We start from the raw sequence: 27,514 nt of genomic DNA on the forward strand, positions 1-27,514 counted from the left end.
GCAGCACTGGGATATTATGTGGAGTCTCTGGAGGCCTGCAATCAATTAATATCCTCATTACTTACACATTATTAGAGTTGATGCTTCGCTCTACCTGTGGAGCTAATCAAGGAACAAAACTACTAACCCAGTCACTAGTTAGATTCAAGATTCAATACTTTATGTTACATCGATATAGTTGATTGGAATTTGTTTCAGTAAGCTCAACACACAGACCAAAGAAATGGTCACTCTGACAACATTACAATGATAAAAACAAATACATAAAATAAGCAAAATCCAAACCATTAAAACAGATAAAATAATAAATCAAGTAACTGCGGGGGGATTAGTAGCAACATCAGCAACCCACAGATAAAGAGCATAAGCATGTCATAAAAACGTTGTTTTATAACACACTTGTACCTTGTTTTTCATAGAGAGCCACTGGAAATGTCAAAAATTGATAGTCGGTGGGTTAATCACCAAGAATATTTTTTGTCCAGTAACACATGTGGGTGTTTAGGTCTGTTTTGCTACTCTTCATTTTACTGCACTGCACAGCACCCGATCTCATGGCAGTTATCTTGCTAAAGGTGCGGCTCAGTCTACGATTACGGCCAATAACACCATCCTGACCCAACTGTGTTGCTTTAGAAACATATATCCAGTCATCCACCCGATTCTCCCCAGTGAGTAAACGCCTCAGTTCCAAGCCATGAAATCCTGATAATTTTTGACTATCTTATCACTGTTAGCTCTGTTACCACAGTTAGCAGTGTCAGCACAGGAAGTGGTGCTTACATGGTTACCATTGCTAGAGGTGCTTTACAGTCACAATGAAACCTGTTTCTTACCGCGTCACCCAGGGGGAAACAAGAGGGGTGGGCATAATATTCCCACAGCAATACATTCTGCCAACGGGGCAGCATCATCAGCCGACCGGCGAATGAGTGTCACTGCTAGCAAGCTAACTTTGGAGCCTACCTGACATGAGTTGTGCTATGGATGTATTAAAAGTCATGGATACAGCATTTACAGCAGAGCCATGTTCTTTCCTATTAATGCTTGTCATTGGTGCATGAAGACAAAAAAGCTCTATTTCTGCAGCATGAAACTACCCAGATGATCGATGCTGCTTCCACTGTCACTGGGCCCATAAAGCGGGCGCAGTAGAATATTCCGCCAGCTGAGCCGGCTACTTCCAGTTTAGTGCTCACCTAACTTGACTGGGGATAAAATGATTAAATCTTGCCTCTCTTCTAGACTTTCAAATGTTATCAGTCTGAACGGATTAAATCCTGATATTGAAACAAGTCATTTCTAAGGGGTTGTGAGGCTCAAAAAATGTATCCACAGACATCTCCTTCCCTATGTTAGGTAATGGGAAAAATACTTTTTGGGCCCAATAGCATCATGTGTGATGGAACCAGGAGTGGTGATTCCATTCTTTGGCCACTACAAAAATTGTCTCCAAAGCCCAGCGCACCTCCTGGGGGCCTAAGTGGTACACAGTGCAATGCGACCGAGGAGCCAGTGGAGACCATAGGCTAGGCAGTGGGCATGTTTACACGTTAACGCAGCTGGCTAGCATGTCTGACAGCAAAGCCAACAGAAAATAAAAGGCGAGACATTTACATCACAAAACATTAAAATATCACCACCTTTAAATGGGTCGCACTTTTAAACGCAGCGTTAAAGTCCACTGAGGCACTGGAGAATTGGACTGCAAGGAAAAGCCATTTAAGTCTTTTTTTTTCCTTCTTAAATAATAACCAGTTAGTTACTGGTCAATGAGTGTCAGCCAGTCAAAAGCAAAATTAATCTAAATTGACATCCCAAAGAGCTACACCATGCCTATACAGTAGGACTAAAGGAAAAGCATGGTAAACTATGTGAGTCCACAATGCTGTAGAGCAGCTATTGTTGCAGACAGCAAAAGAACAATGGGTCTGCAGAATTTGCATTGTGGTTAATTACAGTTTCTCTAAAGTAGGGAACTCATCTTTGAATGCAGAGAATGTTACTTGACGGCTGGTAATTTCGCTGTCAATCAGATTACTCCCTAATCAGAGCAGCAGTTTAAGCTATTTTATGACATTTCCAGAGACAATAGGCTGCACAGGGGAGGAAATGTAATTACCATCGGAGCATGTGGTGAAAAATTAATAAGTTAATTTGCAGCACCAGCAGAGAGTGTCAACAGGAAAAAAAAATTGCCTGGAGATGTACATCCATAGAGTGTCTGTCCGCGTGGAGGAAGCCCTGAAGACTAGATGTTGCAAAGTCAATCTGTCATTCTAGCATGGTCCTTAGCAGCTCTGCTCCAGTAGGGAGTGTTTGAATTGGTGACAAATCTCCCCTGTCCTGTAGTGTGATGCATTGCAAACAGCCACAATAGATTGTGCTCTACAACAGCAAGCTTGCTACAAAGAGAAAAATGTCAGGCACCTTTGATAAATATTGGCTTTGAATACAGTCCGTCCCGAATCTGCCCAGGGGCAATCCACAGGGTAAACTTATGTAAGAGCTGACATATATAGTGTAATTCCTGGTCTGGATATTAGAGGAACATTCTGATGGTTACCAAATCATTGCTTTATCATTGCTGAGGGTGTTTTTCTTTTTTTTTTCTTCCTTTTCTCTTCCTGCTCAGATCAAGGCTGAGCTTTTATGTGGGCTGGAGGGTATATTCTTGCTAATTGGCTACATCAATTTCACTTGGTTTGTAACTGTGCAACACCTCATTGCATTCTAAATGTACCTGCATAATTTGTCTGTTCTGCTTGATAAAGGTGATTTTTTTCCTGCTGTAAATTATTCTCTTAGACTGTCAGTGTCATTAATACAAGATTTATTCCAGTCCCCAACATAAGTCCATCAAAGCTGCCATGAAAGACATCTCATGCAAAAGAAAAGCAGTGGTCTTGCCTCCAAGCATTCATACTGTACCAGCTGAATTCTATTTTATTTTCTTACAGTATTGGCTTTTGCTGTCTGACAGATTTTGTCCAGTTAAACTACAACTCCGTGGCTACTACTTACTGTTGAGATCTATAGGTTGATTAACTCTGGAAATATTAAAGAGAACCATAAAAAACATCAACTAATAGTATCTCCATATATCCAAGTCTATACACAATTGATATCATAAACCTGATCTTGCATAATGCAACAAGTTGCTATTGATTTAAGATAATTTAAGGTGATTTAACAAGACTGAGGCAACAGTCAATACTTTCCCTGCCTTCCCTCACTGAGCTGAGTTCCTTATTAAAACATCTGTAAATCTGCACAGACAGCCCTGTCTCCTACAAAATGTGGTGCTTTACTCATTTGATTTGCAAAATACATTCTGGAGGAAACGTTGATTTTTATCTGGATTACATGTAAGGATAATGAGTTTATAGTTGAGCGTATAAAGAACAGGACTGGGACACGTTAGACATCAGTTTCGGACCCACATGTTGTTACATTTAGACTTGAAGACCATTTAATAAAACTTGTATTAGTTGATTTTTTGGCAGCTTGACAGCAGTAGAAACAAGCCTCACAAACAGACATAGTATATTATAACCTTTTAAGCTGAAATCCAGTCTACAGTTGCCTATTTACACATCCAGCAGACATGGAGTATCATCGTTCATTTGGAGGCAAGTGTCTGAACACCTAAAAAAATTTAAGACCAATACCAGTATTTATCTCCTTTTACCATTCCGTTTTTATCTGCTGCATATTACACTATGTTCACAGGTAAGTTGCTAGCTTTGTTACCTCTCCAGTCCTGAGCAAGTAGTGTAAAGTCCGTAAAGTAATCAGAGCTTTTCCTGCATAAAGTGTTCCCTATGGTCAGTCAAAATCAAAGTCAGCAAACCTATATATTTAAAGCAAAACTTTCTCCCTAAAATGACCATTTGTATATCTTTTTGGTTACCCAGTGTTAGGTTGCATTAGGGAAGAAAACTTTGCTTTACTCGCATGCCATCGGTAAATGAAAAAGGTGAACAATGTGGATGAATCAAAGTCTAAGGGGGCGATCACACCGAGACGCCAGGCACAACCACTCCAAAAATGCCTTTGAAGCGCATCTGGAAAAACAGCTGGGAGCACCTGTGGAGCAGGGCTGCGTGGCCAAAAGTGACACTGATGAGCAGTGGGACTCCATGACTTGAACGGAAAAGATGAAAATATTTACATTTTTCTGCACACCCAAAAACCGTCTGAAAAACATGTCACGCAGCAGCAAGAGAGGAGTGCCTGACAGGCCATAGGGAAACAAATGTTTTACTGCCAACGCTTCTCTACCTACGCATCTCGATGCGATCACCCTCTAAGACAACATAGTGTTCTTCAGAAATTCAACTTAACTTAAGGTGAGTAACTGATTAACAAATAATCATTTGAGGGTAAAGTTTTCCTTGAACCCAAGCAGGCTATAACCAAGTAGTTACAATAGCTGTAGGACACTTGTCACTTCATCACTGAAATTATTTCTATATATTATATTTCAAACTGTGCGGTCTTATGTCCTGGATTGCTATTCATGCTATCGTATAACAAATCATGGCAGTCCCAAGACGGGGTTGATGATCTCTAGCGTGGATAAGCCACTAGCTCAATGGTGGGCTGAGATTTGATTCAAAACAATCACTGCACCAGCAGTGGTCATGGATTTGCACCTTAACAGGGCAGCATAATTTCACATTTATAGCATTAGAGTCTCACTGAGAGCATCCATGAAGAGGGAGCAAACACGATCAAATACCCAAGAAACACACTATTAATGGAAACATTACAAATGATGTAACGACAGAATTGATGATTTACCTTTTATTCCACAGTTAATGTTGATTGTAAGAGATGTGTGGACACCATGGGCTAATCCTCACTGACTCCGAATTTAATCAAAAGCAAACAACATGACAGCAGAGCCGTTTTAGCATTGCTGTCAGCATTAATCTAGGAGAGCTAATATCAGTCTGAATGTCCACTGCTTTAGTCCAGTGCCACCATGAGGTTGAAATATTTGGCATTTACTGATGGGTCTTGTCAACTATTGGGTGGATTGCTATTAAATTTTGTACTGACCTTTCGCATTCCCCTGAAATTGTTTTAAAATTTTGAAACTTGGTGCCATTATTAGGTCAAAATGCATTTTGACCTGCACTTTGGTTTACTTGCTAAGCTAATGACATTCTCTCATCATTATATAACTGTTATCCTGATTAGGGGTCAAACGATATTGGTTTTTCAGGGCCAGTACCGATACAGATTATTAGAAGTTAATGAGACCAATAACTGATATTTGCATCTTTCTGTCAAAATTTATAATTTGAAATATAACAAACTCCAACACAAAACTTCAAAAGCCTTTAGCAAATGTGTAATCAAAACTGAAACATTCAACATCATATTCAGCAAGTTCCCTGCAAATGTTTTTTCATGAAATCAAGTAAAATGTAAATTAAAAATGAATGAATAAAAATAGCTCCCTGAGGTTTTGCAAACCATAGGTTCCTCCCATGCTGACACTTTCTTTGCACTTTTAATGAATTAGTTTTATTGGCGATCATTAAAATAAAATACTGATACAGATAATCAGCAAAAATGCCAAATATGGGCCCCAGTAGTCGGTGAGGACAATGTTCTGTTGACCCCTAATCCTGATGATATCATTCTGCAGTATGTTCACACCTCAGGCCAAGATCCTCAGTTTTAGGCACTTAAGATTCCCAATCAGAATCAAAGTCAGCTTCATTGGCTAATTTGTGTACACATACAAGAAATGTGACTTTGGTTTCTGCATTACTCTCTGTGTACTTATGTCCCGTCATTAACCTTGGTGATATTAAACCCAAAGGCTATGCAAATTAGGACATAAATTACCATATAAGTAAGAATATGCATATATTTCATGTCAATATACCTTCCTTCACATAACACATGGGCTCTGCATCTAAAAGCAATACAGAGTTTCACTCATTCCAAGGAAATAATGCTTTCTTATTAATATGTAAATTAAAGCAACAGGGTACACAAGGTAGACGCAGGTCATTTATCAGGAGAACTTGCACTGTACATCTGAAACGTGTGTCACCGGCCCTGAGTTACTGTGTCCACTGTGAGCACAATCCCGTCGCCTCACTCCTGTCCACCCTGTAGTGCATTTCCTAGATTTAATCATAGCAGAAATTCAACTCACATTGTACGTTGAGCTGGATGGAGGAGTTGGTCATCCCCACCACATTCTCGGCAATGCAGGTCAGCTGGAAGTTGTTGTCATCTCGGCTGATGTTGAAAAGAGTCAGGTTGATAGAGTGGATGTTCGGCCAGTACACATTGGACTGGAGGGAGAGAATAAGAGACACAGACAGAGAAAAGAGAGACATTTAGGATGTGAAAGACATACAGCGTTCACAGTTAACCCTTTGAACCTGGATGGACATTCGTTTTTCTTGTGCTGCATTTAGAAGCCTTTCACAAGTATTTAAACCTTTGAAACCTGAGCAAAAAGATTAAACTCGTTTATTCTCTTCAAAAACATGGGAAAAGGCAATGTGCAAACATGTGTTAGACATTGGTTAAAGGTGTCAAGAAAATTAACTTCGAGAGAAAAAGAAAAATGTTACAAAGATATTTTTAAAAAAGGAAAACCATCTCCTGAAACTATATATTTATGCTTACTACAACACATTCAAATATGTTAAACTACACATTCTTTAATTTTTAGCATATTTAGCTGATTTCCTTATTTGCTTTTGATTTTTTATACAAAACTTTTTTTTTACTAATTTTCAGATAATTTTATGTAACTTTTTACTTTTTGTGTCATTTCGTTATAGTGTTCACTGTTTGTTCTTGAAAGAAATCAAGCCAATTTCCTCAGATTTCAAAACGTTAATTTCCACTGTAATTACTAAATTAAATGAAAGCTCATGCGTGATTGATTACATAATAAAGAATAAAATAAAAGAAGACACTATACCAGTGGGAATTAGTCAATGCAGTGATCTAGTATGATTTTATTACAATAGGGCTTAGAACATAAAGTCTGATATATATTGTAAATTTTGGCACTGATGTGACTGATTCACAACTTTTCACCTTTAGGCAGCCAAACACTGTGCTTATGCTACCCTCCTTGTCTTCGGTTGGCCAGGTTCCCCAGCACCTCACTCATCCTGATGAGCTACAGTATCAGTCTACCCGTGAAAAAACATCAAGCCCACGGCCGAGGTGACTTTCATCTGTAAAGTCACCTCCAGCATTAAAGACACAGGTGACAAATACAGCCACACGGCATTTCCAGACACCGCTGTTCTCCTCTCCTTGCTGTTTATCTCTGCTGTTGTTATTGCAGTGACGTCCCCGGGGCCCGGGTTAGGTGGCTCACTGTGGGTTCAGGCCAGGACTCTCAGTCTCATAAAACTAGCTTATTTTGCGCAGCTGTAGATAATCGTGCTGCACAGCTAATGAAAGAGCTACACAGCACGCTGAGTCAAGGCCCTGTTCTTCAGATGTGAATAAGTGAGTTAGACTTCCCTGTTTATGATATAACTCAAGCCTGGATTTTTGAAGTTTTTCAAAGCACACTTAAATTTATCTGAAGTTGTTGTCATAGCAACAAGTCCTTCACAGTTAGTTGGCTCATATATGTGAGTTTGAAGGCTAAAATGTCTAATGTGAAAGCTTTAGTGGGATTCAGTGACATCTAGTGGGGAGGACTGTAGATTGCAACCAGCTGAAACCTCTCCCGCTTAGACTTCCTTCAGTGTTCATAGTTCATAAGGTTTTTATCGGGAGCTTAATTGTCCGCAGTGGAGTCTTTGTCGAAAAAAGAGTGGCCCTATCAAGAGTAAGTATTTGGTTTGTTCATTCTGAGCTACTTCGGAAACATGCAGTGCAACATGGCAATCTCCGTTAACATGGACCAACTCCCTATGTAGATACTTAACAGCTCGTTCTAAGGTAACGGAAACACAATGGGCCTTATTTTCAGGTGATTTTACTACGGCTGGGGCGACGTGTCGACGTAATCGATTAAGTGAATACGTGGATTGACATAAGGTGCGTCGATGCATCACACCGTTTCACACAGTGCTGGTAATGAGAGCGTGAGCATCGCCGGGCGTGTTGTTATTTGTTTCGGCGCTCATATATCAAGTTAGAGCGTGCACACTGCTCGCTCGAGCAGCGCTTGTCAGGCGCGTCTGAGCTGCGTGTCAGCTGCAGAACATCTACAGAAACAGTGGCTCCCCGTTTTTTCACTTGTGGCGCTCGCGTTTGTTGACTCCATACAACTTTATACTGCAGTTTAAAGTCACTCTCTGTCACAGACATGAGGAAATAAAAAGATGTTTGTTATACCTCAACTTCCTTGTTTCCTTTTCAAAACAAAATCTGACTGTGTCTCTGTGGACAGAATGCCATCAGTTGCTGATACAATGCATTTTATTTTGAAACATTTACAGGGTGGGGTTATCAGCTGTGCAGGAGCTTGTATAACTTCATAAATGAGTGAAATATGTGCTTATAAATATGAAAATACAGCACTCATATCAGCAGGCAGCGATATGCCTGAAGGCCCAGTTAAGGCTGGACTATTCTGATGCAGAAAGAATGGACTAATTATAATTATTTCTGTTACAGAAATTTAATGTAATTTTACTCTAAAATGTTTTGTTGGACTGCTAGATTTGAGGTTTGTTACTGTAACAGAGTAACTGTTGTGTTTCTCCTCCTAAAAGTGACTTGAATTTTATATTGTTTTATTTATTTTGCTGTTGGATTGCTAAATGTAGACTGCACTAATTCCTTTTACGTGAGTGGAACAAGCTCTTGCATTGATTTTATTTGGAGAGACTTTATATCAGACTGTAAAACACAGATTACCAGTTAGGACTGGGCTATTTTTTGTTGGGGAATAATGCCCTGCAGTGTATGACAAGTTTTAAAATGTTATTTTCGGTAAATTTGTTGTTATATTAATCAAGTAATAATAAAATAATAGTTAGAGCAATTTAAAAAATCGATAGATTCATTGATTAATTGAAAAAATAATTGATAGATTAGTCATAGGTGGTGGACTTAGGTACAGTCCTAGATTTTACAGTAAAGAAAATATGCTTATTATATTGTATTCCATTTCTGTCAGTATATCCCCCTTTATCCTCCAAACTGGACCTGCTTAAGTCACTTAATTCTTACATACAACCTGATATCATTGATTTTAGCTGAGAATATGTAGGTCATTTAGAAACCAAAACAATCTGTCTGTATTTTTATCGCAATATTTGTCTTAATATAAAGTGACATAGCCTAGTTACACATAATGTTACACAATAAAATAAAATCGCTATACTTAAAAAATGTAGGTACCAGGTTGGTAATCAGTGGTGTTTTCATTATTGAATTTTTTGCTTTCACATTTTTGAGAATCTCACTAAGAGTGTTAACTTCATCACTCTTTGTTTCAGCGGATTAACTCACGCTGACCGCATTAATAATTACATTGTAGAAAAAGTGGTAACATTGTGGAGTTCAATACACAATAACACTGAATACAATGCAGGAACAGACATACAGTAAAACAATGGTAAGTCTATTCTCCTGTTGCATGATGGAAAGTTTTCCAACACGTCTTCTGGTTCTCATGTAAGTGCGAACACATGATCAGCACTGAGCCAGTCCTGTGAGTCTCGATCTCGTATTTGATTCTCTTCTTATGTTGCCTTTATGATAAAATAAGAGCAGTCTGTTTTTGAAAATACTGATATCAAAGAGTCACTTTTTAATCATTTGCGTTCACAGAATAGTTAAAAATAGACATATAAGACACATATTCACAAATTTTCAGAGTAAGATTTTTCATAGAAAACTTGTTAAGCTTGTTTGAAATACCTTTGAATGTTGACGATTAAACCAGTTGTTCCCAATAATTTTGGGCAATGAAAAAACTTAGGCCCCTTTTTGTGTTTCTGATGTCTTTGAGGTCCAACTAGATATTCTTAATCTAAAATTCTGAGATGGTTTTGATTTAAATAACTTTAAGACCCAAAGAGGTCAAATGATCCAATATTTCATAAAAAAAGCAGAGATCAGAAGATAAGTCAGAAACATGAATATAAATTCAAGTAGCTGAACTTTTTTAAATACTTTCCTCTCATATTAATCATCTCATCACCCCAAAGATTTATCTTGTGACCTCTTGCAGGAATCCAACCCACTGAAGCAAATTACTGAATACAGTACTTCAAACCAGCTCCACCTCAACCAAAAGTAAAATACTGCTTTCACATTGTTGCATCAGTATTAACAATCTAATAATTTCATCTATAACACTATATCAGACATAGGAGTCATTTATCATGACTGTTTGCTGTACTGGCTCCACATCAGTGAAACAAAGTCCCTGTTGACATCAGGACGACAGGAAGTCTTCACATCTTGTGTCTGAGAACTCGTCAGTTCAGACTGCACCCTGGCCAACACAATAAAAAATCCTTTTTTGTCCTATCATCTCTAAACGCAGCACTTAAGGTAGATCAGCGTATCTGATGAATTTGATGTACTTGCATGACTCTTGCATTTTTGGGGGTTATATGGATATGATTTAATGCACTTCCATTCATTGTTTTAGATAAAGGCATCCTCATCATGTTGTGAGCATATTTTGTTGACAATATCATACTTTTACTTAAAGTGATACTTTGCTGATTTTCAACCAGCTTTGTATCATAACAACATGGGTAGTACTGTATGTGTAAATGAACTGTGGTAAACTTCCCTCCAACATACCAGCGCCCAGACCACCCAGCTCAAATCTTTTGTTGGCTGTTGCTTAAACTGCAGATTGTACTTCTGCATTTTGTGTGCCTGCCATCACAAAGAGTATAGAGGCAGATCTAGAGAGAAACCTGCCTCTCTCTTAAACTCAGACCCAACTCAGATCAAAAGTTAAAATTAAGAAGCACTGATCAAATAGAGACAAGAATTCTGTTATTGTACTGCTTATTTCTCATCTAAAATATTTTCAGAAACATATTTTACTGCACTGTTTAGCTGTAATATGAGAATTTGTGAAGAGGAAGTGGGTAGTGGTTTCTACATTGTAAAAACACAGTCCGAAAAAACTGGGATCAAACAGTAAAACTAAACACAGGTGATCAGATATGAACAAATATTCTGTTACTGCGAGGCTTACTTTGTGTCTTAAATGTTTTGAGAAACATATTTTAGTCCAATGTTTAATGTAATTTGAGATGGTTTGCAACCAACTGACCGCCATATTGTTACCTGTATCAAAGCAGACAAGGTCACATTACATCAGTGACCTGCAGGAGCCGTTACTGCTCCGATGTGGCGCAGTGCATTAACTATTAAGCAAAAGTGAATGCCACAGCCCTTTTCCTGTTTTCTCTTGTCATGTAGCACCAATTTCAAAAGTATTTTCATCTTTCCACTGCAGACAAGCTAATTTTATGAAAAGACCTCCTAGCTGTTTAGTACTTCTTTAAATGTACTGTTTTACTGATTTGACTGTTGTGCTGGTTCTTTTACTGAAGAAAAGGATCTGAGTACTTCTTCCTCTACTGTCGATGACAACATGGAGTGGAAGTAGCATGTAATTCAAAAGGAGCAATGTGAGCCCTGTGAAGCGTGTCTTTCCATCACCTGTGTTTGACTCAGTGACATCACATGACTCAAATGTTACATAACTAGTTTTCATATTTTGGCATCATTTTCAATAATTGCCATTCTGCTATTCTTTCAGTGTCATTTTGTGGCTGCAAAGCTATAAAAACATCCTGGTAACAGCTCTATGTGCATGTCTGTGTGTGCATATATGTGTGTGTCTGACCAGGTGTGTGTTGATGGAGTGCAGGCCGCTGACAGTCCAGTCCACTTCAGGCAGCGGTGATCCAGATCCATTGCAGCTCACCGTCACATTGTCGCCCTCCATCACCAGCACACTGCTGTGGCTCACACTGATCTCTGGCAAGTCTAAAAACACACACGTACAAATACACACACACACACACACACACACACACACACATAGTGTATGTTCATGTTAACTCACACCTGTCATTGCCTGTGTCCACATATTTTCACACCAAATCAATTAATCACTTTTCATTAACGTAACAAAATTAGGACAAAGGAGGCATTCAGACACACACGCTCACACACATTAGATGTCACAGGGATGAGTCACCACCAGGAGATAATACTGCAGAGTCTCCAGCCTCTGTCAGAATCAACGCACAGCTCCTCACATCAGATTCACCCTCTGAACTCTGTCACACCTCCTCCCCTTGCCGCCTCCACTCGTCTCCCTGCTCCTCTTCTCTTTCCTCCATATCACCTTTAACCCATTCCCTCCTTCTTCTGCTGTCTCTTTCTGTCACCCATTCTCCTTTTCACCCTCCACTTTTTTCTGCCTTCCCTCCACCTCTTCCTTTCCTCTCTCTCCCCTGCACTGCTTCCTCTCCCTTTCTCATTTCCAATGTTTTTAAATGCAGATCACACACTCCCTCCTCTCCTTCTCTTACCACAGTTGTGGATGTACATGTTGTGCAGTCGGATCTTGGAGGCTCCGTTCCTGCAGTACAGCTGCTGTGTGTGGAGCCCGGCCTCTCCTCTCTGCTGCCAAAGCTGGATCCAGCGGATGTCACAGCCGCAGTCAAACACAACACCGTCCAAGCGCCTGGAAACACAATTAAGAAACAACACAATCAACAAAGATGATCTAACCACTAGAGATGTAATTCAGAGCTGACAAAAAAAAATCGTTCACGTTACAGGAATATCTGGGGACATGTTGCATTATTTATCTTTCAAAACTGAAGGTTGTAAATAAATTGTGAATGTGAAGTTGGCGTGAGAGCTTTATAATCAAAATTGAGAAAGCTATTGATAAAGCATGGGTCATAATAGCTCACTGGCCACATTGCATAATGTAAAAACAGGTTGTGTGTGCAGTTGTAGAAGGTCAGGATGAAGAGATAGTTGGTCTGAAGTGTCTATGAAAAAAATTAGAAAGCTGTTGACAAAAATGTGAAAAGCTCTCTAGGCTATTTTGCATTTTTGAGATGGTCCCACTGCTGTTGAGTGACTGAGATGCCAGGCTGCAGTATTGGATCATGAGGTAAAAACAACACCTGTTGAGTATCACTCAAGCTTCCTTTTGCAAAGAGCAACATATCTGGTAAAAAGTTATTGAGGATGAATCTCACTGAATGTCTGAATATTGAATTTAAAATCACACACCTACATTGTTTTAAAATATTTGTTTACATTTTAGCAAATTGCTTTTGCTACAAGCATTATCAAGCAAAGGCCACCACAGCAAACAATCTGGCTAGCAAGCGAGCAAATCAGGTAATGCAAAGGCATAGTGACAGAGGAAAAAGATGAGGACGCTGGGAATTTCAACATTTTATACATATTATAAACAAAGAGAGAAACTCTCACTGCTGACATTTTTACTGGATGAATAAAACCATGTTTCAGTTGAGCAGACCTCCATCAGGAGTTTCTCTCTTTGTTTATAAATTTTACCCTCCTCTAACACACCTGCCATACATTCACGTGTGCAGAGATTCTCCTCAGCAATCCTCAAAAATATTATAAATCTGCAAAAAACTCTTTACAACTAAAATTAGGCCTACAAGATATTAAACACTTGAACCCCAAGCATGTTGTTTATTACATGGCTTCCCATGTCATAAATATGAGCTTATGAGTTTCATTTAAACAGCTTTTAAAGTTCAGGCCTCACTGCGCAAAAGTGCCCCAAACCAAACAATAAGAAAATCAGAACATGCAAGCAGAGACTTAGGGGTGGGCGGTATATCAAATTAACTCCATGTATGGCGGTTTGTTCCATGTGATATATAAAATAATTATATCACTAACAGGGTGAACTGTAACTTGTCACGTTGTTTTTTCGATTTTTTTTAAAACCAGCAACAGGAGACTCTCTCACACACACAGAGAAACAGGATTTTTGTTAGCAAAGCTCCAGACCACGACTGTTTAGTGGCATTTTGCGAGCATCCAGCACCATTATGACTTACAAATACTGTTAATGTATGAACTGGAGAGCTGTTAGTTTGTTTCCAGCTCACAGAGAATTAATCATCGGGTTTAAAGGCGGCCAGCAGTAATAAGCAGTAACGGCCGCGGTGTGAACAGGTGTGTGTAGTTTGGTACCCGCAGAGCTTCAATATTTAGTCGCATTTTGCGACCACCACTTAAATTTTTGGAATCTTTGAACTGGAGAGCTATTATTTTCTCCTAGTACTTTCTTGCCAGCTCACAGTGAATGAATCCTCACGGTTAAATGCACCGAGGCGTCTGCTAATGCTAACAACCAACTGTAGACCGGAAAAAAGTTCACAGCAAAAACATCGACACTTCCGACCCGACACGAGCAGGCTCCTTCAAAATAAAAGTGACATGATTTCCGCTTTGATTTATTTAATTACAGCGATATATTTCGTTACCTTTACTTCAACAGCAGACATGTATTATTTAACCTTATTACAGTATTTAACAACAGTATTTTACAGTAACTTTATTATAACAGAAGCTCATTTTCTTTATCATATGGCAGTAGCTACCTTATTTAACTTTATCCTAATACTAGTTTATTCAATAATTTTGTATTTTAGTAGTTTACATTAATTTAGAGGAGATATCAAAATATTGAGATATATATTGTGCATTGTAATATAGCCTAAAGCAGGTAAGTACACCACCACACACTTGTCATGGGTCATAAGTGATGACAAATTACTTTTGAGTGACTATACATTTTTAGGAAATCCTGATTAGTATATCATTAAGGGCTTAGGTCTTTTTTCAAGTTATGACTAAGATAAAGTTGTGTTGCATGTGGTAAATTGTGCATTTTCTTTTCACACATGGCTACCACCCGAAGATACAAACAACAACAAACACTTTTCACACCGATATCTCGAAAAAACACACAAATAATGGAATCATTGAGACCAACATAACAACAAGCTGCTTTCAGTTCATATCCTCAGCAAACATAAAGATTACTAAAGTAGTGTAACAGCAAAATCTGCTCCAGTTTCCCAGGACAAAGAAAACAGAAAAGCTGATTTTTGGCATGTGTATGCTTCAATGTCTATGTGTTATCATATAGCCTCAAACAAAGCTATCTCATTAATTTCTCATTGACTCTTTGAGGCAACTGTCACAGTTACAATCTTGAAATTTTGTTATTACTGTGAAACAACTTGGTTAACATTTTGCTACATTGTTTATTTTTACAATAATTTTTCATGGGGCCCAATCACCAGAAGAAAAAATTGACCTCTTCAGTTTCAGCAAACCACAAATTTGGTTCATATGTACGTCTCATACATCATATCAATGTTTCTACATTAAAGTAGTTGTGATTACATGAATGTGAGCTGAGTTTGTCATCTGAAGGTGGTAGAGTGACACCCAGGTGCAACAGCTGCCAGGCTGTAGACCACTGCAGACCACTGATAAAGACCAACAAATAACAAAACCAGTCTAGCTGTGTATCCAGCTGTGATTGTGCCACCAAAACAGGGTATTTTAAGCTAAAACATGATTGTTTTTTACCAAGTTATCAAGTGTTCTTTTTGTTTCTAAACATAACCACAGCATTGTTGAAATGTAAAGTTTCAACATATCCGCTACAAAGCAGCGCACATATATTACCTATTCTAGATTTGCAGAAACATTCACTGCCAAAATGTATTCTTTCCATTTGGTTTTATATTTAAAAAAAACAGCCCACTGATCAGTTGTGAGGCAAATATCTTACAATTAAGTTTGAATAATTTTAAGTGCGAAAAAAGAAACTCTATAGGCAGTTCAACTGTCTAAATCAGACATCAGAATCAGACTGTCGAGTGGCGTTCAACAGGTGAAGCATCACATTATAGATAGCCCATCAAACATCCAGTATTTCTAACTCATTCCTCCAACCACAAACATAGCTTGTCTAAACGGATGTGTTAGACACGTCAAAAACACAAAGTTATCAGGCTAACCCTATGCATTAAAACCAAGGTCAGCACCAAAAAGATGGTCATACACTAATGTGGCATATTAAAATGTTAAGAGAATATGCTGACAACCAGAGGATCTGGTGATTCTGTGTAGTTGCAGTGTGGTCTTTTTTTAGCTCCAAAGTGAGTAATTTTATGAGGAATGGTTGTTTTACAACCATATAAGCAAGAGAAATGCATCAGAAAACCTCAATGGAAAACATTTTGGTTTCTTATCAGCAATTCTGTGTTTAAAGTCAAACTCAATTTATGGTGTGATAGTGTGACATATTCCTGGGAAGTTTTAATTTTAAAGTCACAGAGAAACGTAAGTCTGCTGCTTCCACCAAGCTGTCCTCGTACTTTACCGTTTCTAATAGCAACAGCAAGAGAGGAGGCAAGAGCAATCTCCAGCTGCACAAAGAGCAGTGTTGCAGACAACACTATCAAGCTAATTAGTAACATTCTTAATGATAATATTCATACAGGTTAGAGTGACAGTAATATAAAAATATAATATGTAATATAAAAAGTCCAGTGACTGGTCAAACATAACACTCTGGCTTACACGACAGTCAGTGGAGATATATTACTGTTTTATCAGGTTTCACAATAGTTGGATTTTTTAAAATCAACAGACTGGGAATAAAAAAAACAATGCGGGCCTGCAGCATAGCATTCAAATGTGAGAAGGTCAAAGGTCAAAGCAGTGTTCAGGCCATCAGCCTCAGGCTGTATTAGCAGTAGGCAGGTATCATTAGATTCCTCTGTGCATAAATTTCACTCTCACAGCAGAGTGCAGTGTGAGAGTCACATTATTCTACATGGTATGCCATCTCTGCATTTTGCATATGTCCAATCTGGAGGCTGTGATTGGCCAATTTTGTCAAGATGAATGCCTGTCCAAATGTCCTTGACAGAGGTCAATAAGATATTGCAGAGAGCATGAATAATGTATGTGGTATGTCTGCCATGCTATATAAAGTAATGAGAATAGATTTCCGCAGGTGGATCTCGCTTATTATCAGGTGCTACCTGGATCTGATACTGTAGTTAGAACAGTGGATTTTCATATTCACTGCATGGCAGCATACACATGGAACTTACAAGGAAAGGACACAACACCATACCTATCTTTCCTTTTCTCTCTTCAAAAAAATAACATGTATTAATCTTATTGATTATCATTAGCAGTTATTCCATACAGGCACACTCCGATTGGAGCCAGCATTGGAATTATTTTTACTTTTTATGACCCAGGTAGCCAAAATGACCTGGCCCAGCATCAGCCCAAACTCTGGACAGTGGAAGAAATAAGTCAAGCAGTGTCCGGTTGCCAGACTTGGGAACTTAGGATGAATGACGTCCAAGAATCGGGCCAAATAAACTGGTTTGATTCTGGCTGCTGACACTGCCATCACTGAGCCATTACCAAAAAATGACTTGGCCCAGCATCTGCCCAAACTCAGCACACTGGAAGAAATAATACTGGTTGCAAGATTCAGATAAGACCCAACATAAATGACACCTCAGAATTGGGCCAAATATAGTGACACCAATTTTTGCTGCCGACACTGCCATCACTGGGCTGTTATCAAGAATGACCTGGTCCAGCATTGGCCCAAACTCGGCATTCCGGAAGAAATAAGACTGGCTGCATCCGGCTGACTAACTCCACTGAGACTCTGGGTGAATAATGCCCCAGAATCAGGCCGAATAAACTGGCCCGATTCTGGCTATCAACACTGCCATTACTGGGGACAAACCCAATGATCAAAGTTAAAACCTAAACTCAAATAAGGAGCACATCTAATATTTCTTCAGTATATTATTTAAGAAAAACAACAAATAAGAAAATCTAAAAGTGAAAAAATCCAACTGTGTCTTCAATTGCAGCAATTTGTGTTTTTATTATAGACAGACAACGCATTCATTTTTATTTTCTGATAAATGTTTCTACTAAGTGGAAAAAAACCTAAATGGTTCTTTTGAATGGGGGAAATTCAAACTAACAAAAGCAGCTGAATATTTTCTTCAGGATGGATCAAACACACCATTTACATGACCACTTTTCAGGTATTATCTCAGGCAGACTGTAGACAAAATAACCACAATTACTGCAATAATAACCTATAATTGGTACCAGCACACATATTTGTCTCCAGAGAAACATTTTGGAAAATTATTGAGGAATCACAGACCTGAAACATCAAGCATTACCATTTAATTGCCAAACATGAAGGTCCAAATGGCTTTAAAGGCTTCTCCACACTAAGTTGGCATTAGGATGAGAAATACCGAATCTCTTATAATTTTTCACTCATTTTCTTGGCCTGAAAGTAGTCCAATTTAATTTAGAGTCTAAAAGCACTGGAATAAGCCTAATTAATACCTAAATTTTTAAAAATGTCACAATTCCAAATCACCAGAAAGTTGCACCGAAATTCACCAAAGCAACCCTACGTGGCCTATCAAACCTACGCTGTTCACTCACACACAGGTAGCTCCCTGTATGTCGCTGCCGAGGAGAATTGTGCTGTTAAAGGTTTTCATTTAATGCTGAACAAGTTGAACCACAAGAGATCAAAGCTCACCAGAGCAGGGCGGTCCAGGCTTCCCCCTCTTTACACTGTAATTATGTTAATTGTTAATAAGAACCACCACCTCCATACATTAGCCACTATTCCTCTGGGCAGAGCTGATCAGGGCCAACATGCAGCTGCACAGATACAGAAAGAAGCAGGATATTGCACTTGAATAAGAAACCCTTCGTTCTCAAACGTGTGCCCGGCCTATATGGTACAGTAACGTGGTGATGATTTTTACAGCTCCGCCATCTAAACAAGCAATAAGACAAACAAAAGAAAAAACTGACAGCTGGAAGTTGATAAATGTCTGGAGGAGAGCAGATTAGACTTTGAAAAGAACAAAAGCAAACAGCAGCGTGACCCCAGATGCAGAGAGCTAACAGCGTGATGTTTCCTTGAAGCTGCCTAACGATCCACCCCACTACTCCAGAGGAGAGGTAATGATCACCACCAGAGGCTGTTTTTCTGGGAAATGTACACACAGGTGCTTTGGCTGAGGAGCCGTGGATCACAGGCAACGATAAGCTATATAGCACATTGTTGCTGGCGCGCTTTGATCTCAGCTTGAATGCACTGCTTCCTCTCCTTACTGTTGTCGGGAATTATTTGAGCTTTTTAAATCCTGTGTGTTTAATAAATCGCCTTATTTACCACAGTGCTACTGATCTTGGGTGTGACTGTAAGTAGTATTGGCTGTGACGCCTGGCTTTGTGGTGATTCAGCTGAAGGATATGTTGTATTTGCACTAGGTGCTCCGCTTGTCACATTGTTAGTCACCTCTGCCATAATACAGCACAGCCAGATGTTAATGCATATTAATAAGGAAATCTGTATTTGTGAATCTAGCCCTGACTAAGTTGTAAGTTTACTTTATTTGTTAATTAATGAGAGAGTCTTTTATTGGCCAAATATATTATTATGTGGGGTTACGTTAAAAAAAAGTACCTGATGGGAAAAGACAGTGCTCCTTTTAATTTTCACCCACAATGTAGAGTTAAATTTCTTTAAATTTTATACAGTTACTATCAATGTCATTCTGAGCAGGATTTTTTGGGGGAGGATTTTCAGCAAATCTCTTATGTAGTTTTTTAATTAGACTACAAGTAAAATGACCTCTATATTGTAACAGTCAACGGCATTCGGAGCATTTATCTATTCAGATAATCAGCTAACCCATTAAGGACACAGATGGATCATATTTGAAAAAAAATACAGTGAAAATAAATTTATTTTGTCTTATTTATATTTTTTCCAATTTTTTTATTATTATCATTTATTTAACTTTTTTTTTTATCTTTCATGGCAGCCAAAAACGACTTAATGTCCTGTATTATTATTCAGATGTATTATTATGTTTTATCTATTTATTTATTTTTAACATACACCTACTTTAAATGGTTACATTTTGTACCTATTTTAAACATATTTTTTTCTCTTGAAAGTACACACTTACCACTGTGTGGGGAGCCTACACACAAAAAAAATATTATCATTATGTATCTGTTTTTTATTTTTGGTCAGGAGAAGGACAACAAATTTAAAAGGTTGTATTTTGTATTTATTTAAAATTTTTTTCTCTTTTCAAAATATTACAATATTATACTTTACAGATGCATGATGACTGCACTAATCAAACTTTGTACCTTCCGCCTGGAAGACTGGAACTCAAGCCCCCCTTTAAGCGTGTATTGGACACAGTGCATGCATGACACCGTAAAATACTAAGGCTTTTTTCAACTCCAGGATTTTATTTTCAAGTAATTTTTGATCATCAAAGGCTACGTTTAAAAAATCAAATAACAGCCACTGTGCTAGCTCACTGATATTAATCTGGCTGCTGCTGCCACTGTTGTGTAAGTTTTTTTTATATTTGGGAAAATGGTCATTAATATGCACATGTCACTAATGCTGGCTGTGTGCGCACATGATGTGTGTGTGTTTGGGCTTATTAAATTTTGTTTTAGTCTAAGACGGGTAGCTGTCATGCACCCATATTCTGCTGAAGTGCACACACAGCCTCTATAATGATGTGATTTGTAAGGAGGATTTGCATTTTGCTTAAAAATAAGTAGTTTGTTTGGGTGATAACTCTCCCTCTGCGCTGCTTGCATGTTGCACTGGCTCCAATAAATAACCATATTTTATTTCAAATATTCACACCAAACGAAGGTAGTCTTCATTTGGTGTGAATATAACAAACAGGGTACTTTATGGTGGAGGGAGAGTCAGGCATTTTTCACCAGTCACTCAGGGAGGTTCAATCAAAAATATTAGTAGCTCTACGGGGTTGGGTCAAGATAAAAACCATTTTTTTTTTTAAGTCACCCAAACCATCCCCTCTTATGATAAAGTACACAGCAGCTCTTTGTGCTTTATTTAGGTTGGACAAATTTACACTCAGCACTACCAGCCAAACTTGCATTAGCATTACATTTGCCAAACTCCTCCATTATTCGTCATCCACATCCATTTGTTCTGTAAAATAAATGCTGTTTTTTGTCTGCTAAACATTAAAGGATATGCCTTTATGAAAAAATTAGCAATAAGTATCTTATCCCTGCCACACACTGACAATTTCCATATCTTCTAAACGGATCAGCTGGTGCAGATGCTTACTTTTTGCCATGTAGCTTCAAGGGGTAATGCTTTTTTTTAAAGGGGGGTTGTTTAGGGTGCTTGTCCATAAACAATATATGAAATTCAATAGACATCCGTTGGCATGCCTCTAGACAAGGAAGTTAAGCAATTTATTGCTATGGATGGGGGTCAACAACAACAACAACTGTTTTAGCCACCTAAAAAAAGTCCCACCTAAAAAAAATCATAATAAGGTTAAGTGTATGCTATATTGAGAGTATTTTCACTGCTTTAACGCTTCATTAAACAGCCCGTTTTGACAGAAAAGCCGCTAACTACATCACTTCCCCGTCAATGCTCTCATCAAAGCCACCAGTCTCCATAGAGAAAAATGGTAAATTTAGATTGTTGAACACAGGAGTTGCTGGTCTACTGCTGCTTTGATCAGTTAATTTTTGTTAATGTGCAATTTCGGTGTTTCCAATAACAAAAAGTAATGATCTTATCAAGGCAATTGTAGACCAGCAACTCCTGTGTTTAGCATGGAGTCTGGCTTTGAAGATAGCAACATAATAGTCTTATTCTCCTGTTGGAAATAACTGTCTGACATTAAAAAACTCTCAGTATAGCATACACTTAAACTGATGCATATTTTTTAAGTGTAGATTGCTTAGCTTCCACGTCAGTCTCTTGCCTGCTTCTCCAAACTCATATCTACTGTTTGTTATATATTGTCTATGGATAAATACTCCATACAATCCTACTTCAAAGAATATGAACTACCCGTTTAAGCTTCTTCTTCTAGCATTATACCATGCAAGTAGCCATCATGTGGAAATTTAAGACCATGTTACGGGTTTGATGTTTGATCAAATCTTCTAGCTACAGTCATCATTTCAGCTGTCAAAATCCACCGTCTTTGTCTGGAAATCAGAGGCCTGCTTTTGTTTGCTTTTGTGTGAATTCGAAAGCCCATTGTTTCAAAAATCACTGAGTTTCGGGTGGTAAATCTGCCAGCATTATCACTGTAAACTGTACTGGAGGAAAGATTGACAGGCGTATTAACTAAGGGCGTTGCTTGCTGAACAGTCAGTTCTTTCTTTTAAGGTATATTGTATTATTTTTTGTTGCCTGTTTTTTTTTTAAATCATCTATTTTTCATCTCCATCTTTGATGCAAAGCACTCATTGCTGTTGTGTTTTCAGCACTGCAATTCCCATAGATCACTTGTCAATCAAACAGTGTCCAGTACTGTCATTATTATTATTATTATTATAGCTTGGAAAAGAGATAATCTAGCTGTCATGTCATCATATTGGCTTCTCAAGTCTGGAAGCAGTTGATTGACAGTAGGACATCTAATCAAAGGCAAAAGGGACAAATAAACAGATGTAGCCATGAACTGCTCTTATTTTTACCATATGTTTGCATATCACTGCTGCACAGTTGCTTTTACTCCACCAGAAATGTCAAATTATGCTCAGTGTTCATTGTGCAGCAGGGGTTGGAGAGATTAGTTGAGAGAAAGAATAGTAGAAATCAATCAGGGGGAATAAATGCGGAAAAAGCAGAGAGTTGACTCAACCGATGTCAAATTTAATACTCTTCTCTTCAGTGAAAGCTTTTACAACATAAGCACTTTCCCCTGATCCTGCTAAATTTGCTAAACAGTTGCTTTTACCACACTGCGCTAAGTGTGTATCATTGCTTCACCACACTCCTGGCTGACGCTGGACCCGCTCCATCATTCTCACGCTGTATCTTCTGCTTGTGTCATGGATAAAGCGGTATGCTGCAAATAAATAAATCACCGTTTTGTCCTATCATTGCTTTCCTGTAAGGTTGCAGCCGTTTGGCCAGTCAGCGTCCCTGCAGGCTCTCTTGCTGCCTGACTTTTATTTTCCAACCTCCACGGCTTTATTTGTCTGAGGAGCCAGGCCTGAGTTTGGCTTATCGACAACACCACCTGCACTGCAATCATGTAGAGGAGAGGGGACACCCGAGTCAGGTCAGGCAAGGCTCCAGGTAGGAAAAATGAACAAAGTGAGTGGGAGCTGCAGGCAATTTCGTCTTCAAAGTCAAAGATTTTAGCACAAAGATACTTTTGGTGAAGATTTTTGGACTGATGTTTTCAGAGGTCCTATATGAGTGAATTTATGGTGCATATTCAGGATCGATGACACAGCAGTATTTGTATTATTCAATTCTAATCTGACATGTATTGTGCCAAGAACAATTTTCATTGTTTAAAGGGAAAGTTTTTACTCAACCACTTTCTGCAAGATTAGTTTAATTTTTTTTATTCAACAATTTTGTCATATTAAAGTTCACAACAAAACCAAACAAACATTTTTTAACTTTTTTTTATTAAAAATTAAAAAAATTTAATTGAGTGTGCCCCTCTAATCATTCTGTGTGCCCTCTATAAAATCAAAGGTTTTTGTAAGGCCATGGACACAGTGCAGGTGATGAATGGATGAGAGGAGCAGCTGCTGCGAGCTGAAAATGTTATACTTTGCGGAATAACAGTCAAGTTTCATTTTCTACTGTTCCATCTGTACTCAGAGTATGCTCTGCACGCCGAGAGTGTGGTGCAACAAATAACCAAATGGCATATATATCTTCAAATGCCACTCCTAGTGAACAATTAAGCTCCAAAAATAGAAAAATGTATTTGTGGAGGCAGATGTTTTGACCATTGTTGGCCACCACAACTAAATGAATGTGGGGGAAACCCTGGTAGATGCAAGCTTCGTTCTCACAATGATATGTTTGTGGGTGTAGGTCAGCAGAGAAAAAAACCCATTAATTTTAAAAACAAAATACAAACCCACTGACTGTTTCAATAAGTCTCCCTTTATTAGCCTGTTGCCCCCTTTTGGGCAGCAAGTACCTCTCAAAAAGACTAACTACACACAGGCTGTGTCGTTGCCATTTAGCAGGTGAAGGCTCTACTTTCACACCTATTCTTTTTTTTTTTAATAAGGGCCTGCTTGGGAATTGTGTGGCTTCAAACAAGCCCTGCTTTAGTAAAAGCATGAAGTGGTACACTGGTGGTTTTTATTACTGCAGCTCTGGTGGGGAAGTTAAATATCAGTGTCCAATTTATTTTTCATTAACCGATTTGCGAGGAAATATCTTACCACAAATACAGAGGGATGTTTGTGGCTTTAGTTCCATTTTACAAAATTCACATAGTTGTATCAAGAGTGGCTTAAAACACCCAGTAGCCATTATATCAAAAGTAGAGAGTAAAGGATCAAGGACACACCTTAAACACATTCAAACATACATCAGAAAACTATTTCTAATGTTATTAAGGCAGAGCTGAGCTGGGTTGGAATGACGGGAGATTCTTAACCAGAATACCTTCCTCTGTGGCTTGTATCTAAGTATAAGACTCTACTTTTCAGCTGATTAAATCCCTGTTACCAACATAGAGTAACAGAAATGACTGTTTCACTGGCAGTCACTGCCTCTATGCGTTGCACATGTCTAAAGCCCTGCACAATTTAAGTGAGAGGGATTATCATGGTGACCTGACTTTTGGCTAATTAGTTTGGTAAACAAAAATCATATACAACATTAAAACATAATGGAGAAATGTGTCACTGTACAACAAGCCACTGCTTTGATTTGCACAATCCATATCCTATCTAAAAATGCTGCAAATGTTTTTCATACTGCATTAGTATAACATGGTGTTGAGATATACAGTATTGCTTTTATAGGATAAGGCCTTGTATTTGCATCTGTACTTGTTGCTCCTTACAGAAAAATGTGGGGCACTCCGGTAGCTCACGGAGTAAAGCGTGTACTGTTAAAGAAGTATTTTGAGTTTAAATTAGTTTCACCGTTGGATCGAGTTTGAGTGTGAGACAGGGGTGTCTCTCTCCCCCCTAAAACTGCAGCTCTGTCCCTCAATCCATGGCTCTCTGTCTCTCGACCTGGGGACTACTCTCTTGATCCACATCTTTCTCTCTCTCAATACATAGCACTGTCTCTTGATATGCGTCTCTCTCTCTCTTGATCCATGGTTCACTCTCTCGACCCGCATCTCTGTCTCTCAATGTGCATCTCTCTCTCTCTCTCTATCCACGTTCCTTCTTTTGACCTTTGGCTCTATCTTAATCCATGGCGCTCTCTCTCTTGACCCGCAGCTTTTCTCTCAATTCACGTCAGTCTTTTAATCAGCGGCTCTTTCTCTCGATGCATGACTCTGTATCTCGATCTGTGTCTCTCTCCCTCCCTCATCTGCAGCTCTCACTTTTGACCTGCCTCTCTCTCTCTCAATATATGGGTCTGTCTCTCAATACCAGTCTCTCCTTATCCACAGGTCTCCTTCTTGACCCGTGGCTCTCTTTCTTGACCTGAGGCTCTGTCTCTTGATAAATGTCACTCTCTCTCTCTTTTGATTTTCTATCAAGAATCTATAATCTAATATACTCTGGTCCTAATGTGGAAGTACATATGTATTTCAGGCAACAGCCTCGGAGCCTGGAAAAAAAATAGCCGGCAAATGTGCAGGGAGATCTGGGCACTGGCAATATGGAGGGAAGTTTAACATATTTCATTTACACACTACCCACGCTGTTATGATACAAAGCTGGTTGAAAATCGGCAAGATATCCCTTTAAGGCTGAGTCCTTACAGCAGCGGCCCAGATTCAAGTCCCAACAGGGCCCTTTGCTGTATGTCGTCCCCTCTCTCACCCCTGCCTTTCCTGTCGCTCTTTCATTTTCAAAAATAATGCAGAAATTCCCCAAAATATTGTTTTTACAAAGAAGTGTTTATAAGCGAAGGTTTCTTCTCCATTTTCCCCAGATAGATTCCACAAGGCAGTCTGGGTTTTCGGCAGGTGACCTCTGTGGTGTCTAGGCCACTCCTGCCCCCAATCCAGTCTCCTTTACTGCATTTAACATTTTAATACTCACTTCCCCACTTGCAAGCCACTCTTTGATGTTTTTGAAGAGTCTGTGTAAATGTCATGTAATTTCAGCAATAGTTTGCCCTGAGTGCAACTGGACCCCAATAAAGTGAAGGTCAAAATTTAGTAATTTACCTGTCATGCAGCCCTTGGAAATGTAACATTTAATTCATCCTTATACACTGGCAGTCATATCATAAGATTACAGGTTTGATCTATTCATATTTCATCCATATTCAAAGAAATGTTCATTTTGCTCTGAGAGGCGTAAATGTTTGACTTTGCGTTGGCCCCTGCTTCCCAGAGAGCTGGGATTAAAGAAGCGCTAACAGAATAAAGGGATTCGGGATGCACATTGCCTGAGGCACATCGCTTCAGTTGCTAAAGACGGAGAGTATTTTCCTCTTTTTGTGGACCAGACAGTATGAGCTTCCTCAAAGACGCTGGTATCGGTGACTGCCGCTAACTCTGCTTCAAATAATCTCCAATAATATCACTCCGGATGCCACAGCGGCAGATTTAGCATTTTAGTCGGCCTGTTCCCCCTGCTGCTGTTCTCTGAGCTTGTGATTGGCTGGGCTTGTGCACCACACTGCAGTAGCTCTGGTCCTTTGGCTAAAGGGCACACAAACAAAGAGGCAGAGCCGATTATCTGTGTCTCATCCAGAGGCAGCACACAGCAGCGGTCTATTGTAGAGCTTCAATGTGATGTGGGGGCCTTTTCACAGGAGCCACAAAAGACTTGAGATTATTGAGATTTCACTGATAATATTGTCATTGTCACTGATATTAAGATATTGCAGGGAGTGTGAAATATCTGTGCAACCAACCTGCGAAACAAAGCAACTGTTTTGCTGTTACACTTCACAAGGTTTGATAAGGAGTGTCTGATAAGGGAAAAAACTGACTTAATGTACATTGACTGATAGGAAGTTCTTTTCCCTCTTTTTCTCTCTTCCCAGGTTGGATTTTAATTGTGGAATCAGGTGTAGTTTTCTGGTTTTGAGGTTGGTTGGTTCTTATTCTCGCTTCCTTAATATATCTATATGTATTCACCCTCTTTCTGAAATGCTCAGTTTTTTTTCACATGCACTTTCAAAAAATTCCAACAGGAAATACAATGGGACCCATTTAAAAAGTTGTGACATCACAAATTCACGGAAATCTTGTTTAAAGGCACAGTTTCTGAACACTATGTGCATTTCTCTATGGATTTAGTCTTTTGATTGTTTATTATATTATTTACATATATTCAATTTATATAGCATCTATACCTAGTTTAAATCAATTAAGACATGTAAATCTGAGTTTTAATGATTTTAAGTAGGAAAGGACTTTTATTATGACAGAAATAAAGACTTTCCCACCATAACTTAGTTAATGAA

General features: G+C 38.7%; 1 protein-coding gene across 5 annotated transcripts in view; it reads right to left on the reverse strand.

Annotated features, from left to right (window-relative positions):
* ntrk3b (neurotrophic tyrosine kinase, receptor, type 3b) overlaps positions 1 to 27,514 on the reverse strand; it is a 251,312-nt gene that overhangs the window by 120,957 nt on the left and 102,841 nt on the right. For all 5 annotated transcript variants that reach the window (XM_042484023.1, XM_042484009.1, XM_042484016.1 and 2 more), the window contains exons 5-7: positions 12,534 to 12,688; positions 11,840 to 11,982; positions 6,182 to 6,323 (exon numbers count right to left, since the gene is read on the reverse strand). In XM_042484023.1, coding sequence (XP_042339957.1) covers positions 6,182 to 6,323; positions 11,840 to 11,982; positions 12,534 to 12,688 — 440 coding nt within the window. The remainder of the gene's footprint in view (positions 1 to 6,181; positions 6,324 to 11,839; positions 11,983 to 12,533; positions 12,689 to 27,514) is intronic.

This window comes from Plectropomus leopardus, chromosome 1 (assembly GCF_008729295.1).
Source record: "Plectropomus leopardus isolate mb chromosome 1, YSFRI_Pleo_2.0, whole genome shotgun sequence".
NCBI classification, from domain to species: Eukaryota; Metazoa; Chordata; class Actinopteri; order Perciformes; family Serranidae; genus Plectropomus; species Plectropomus leopardus.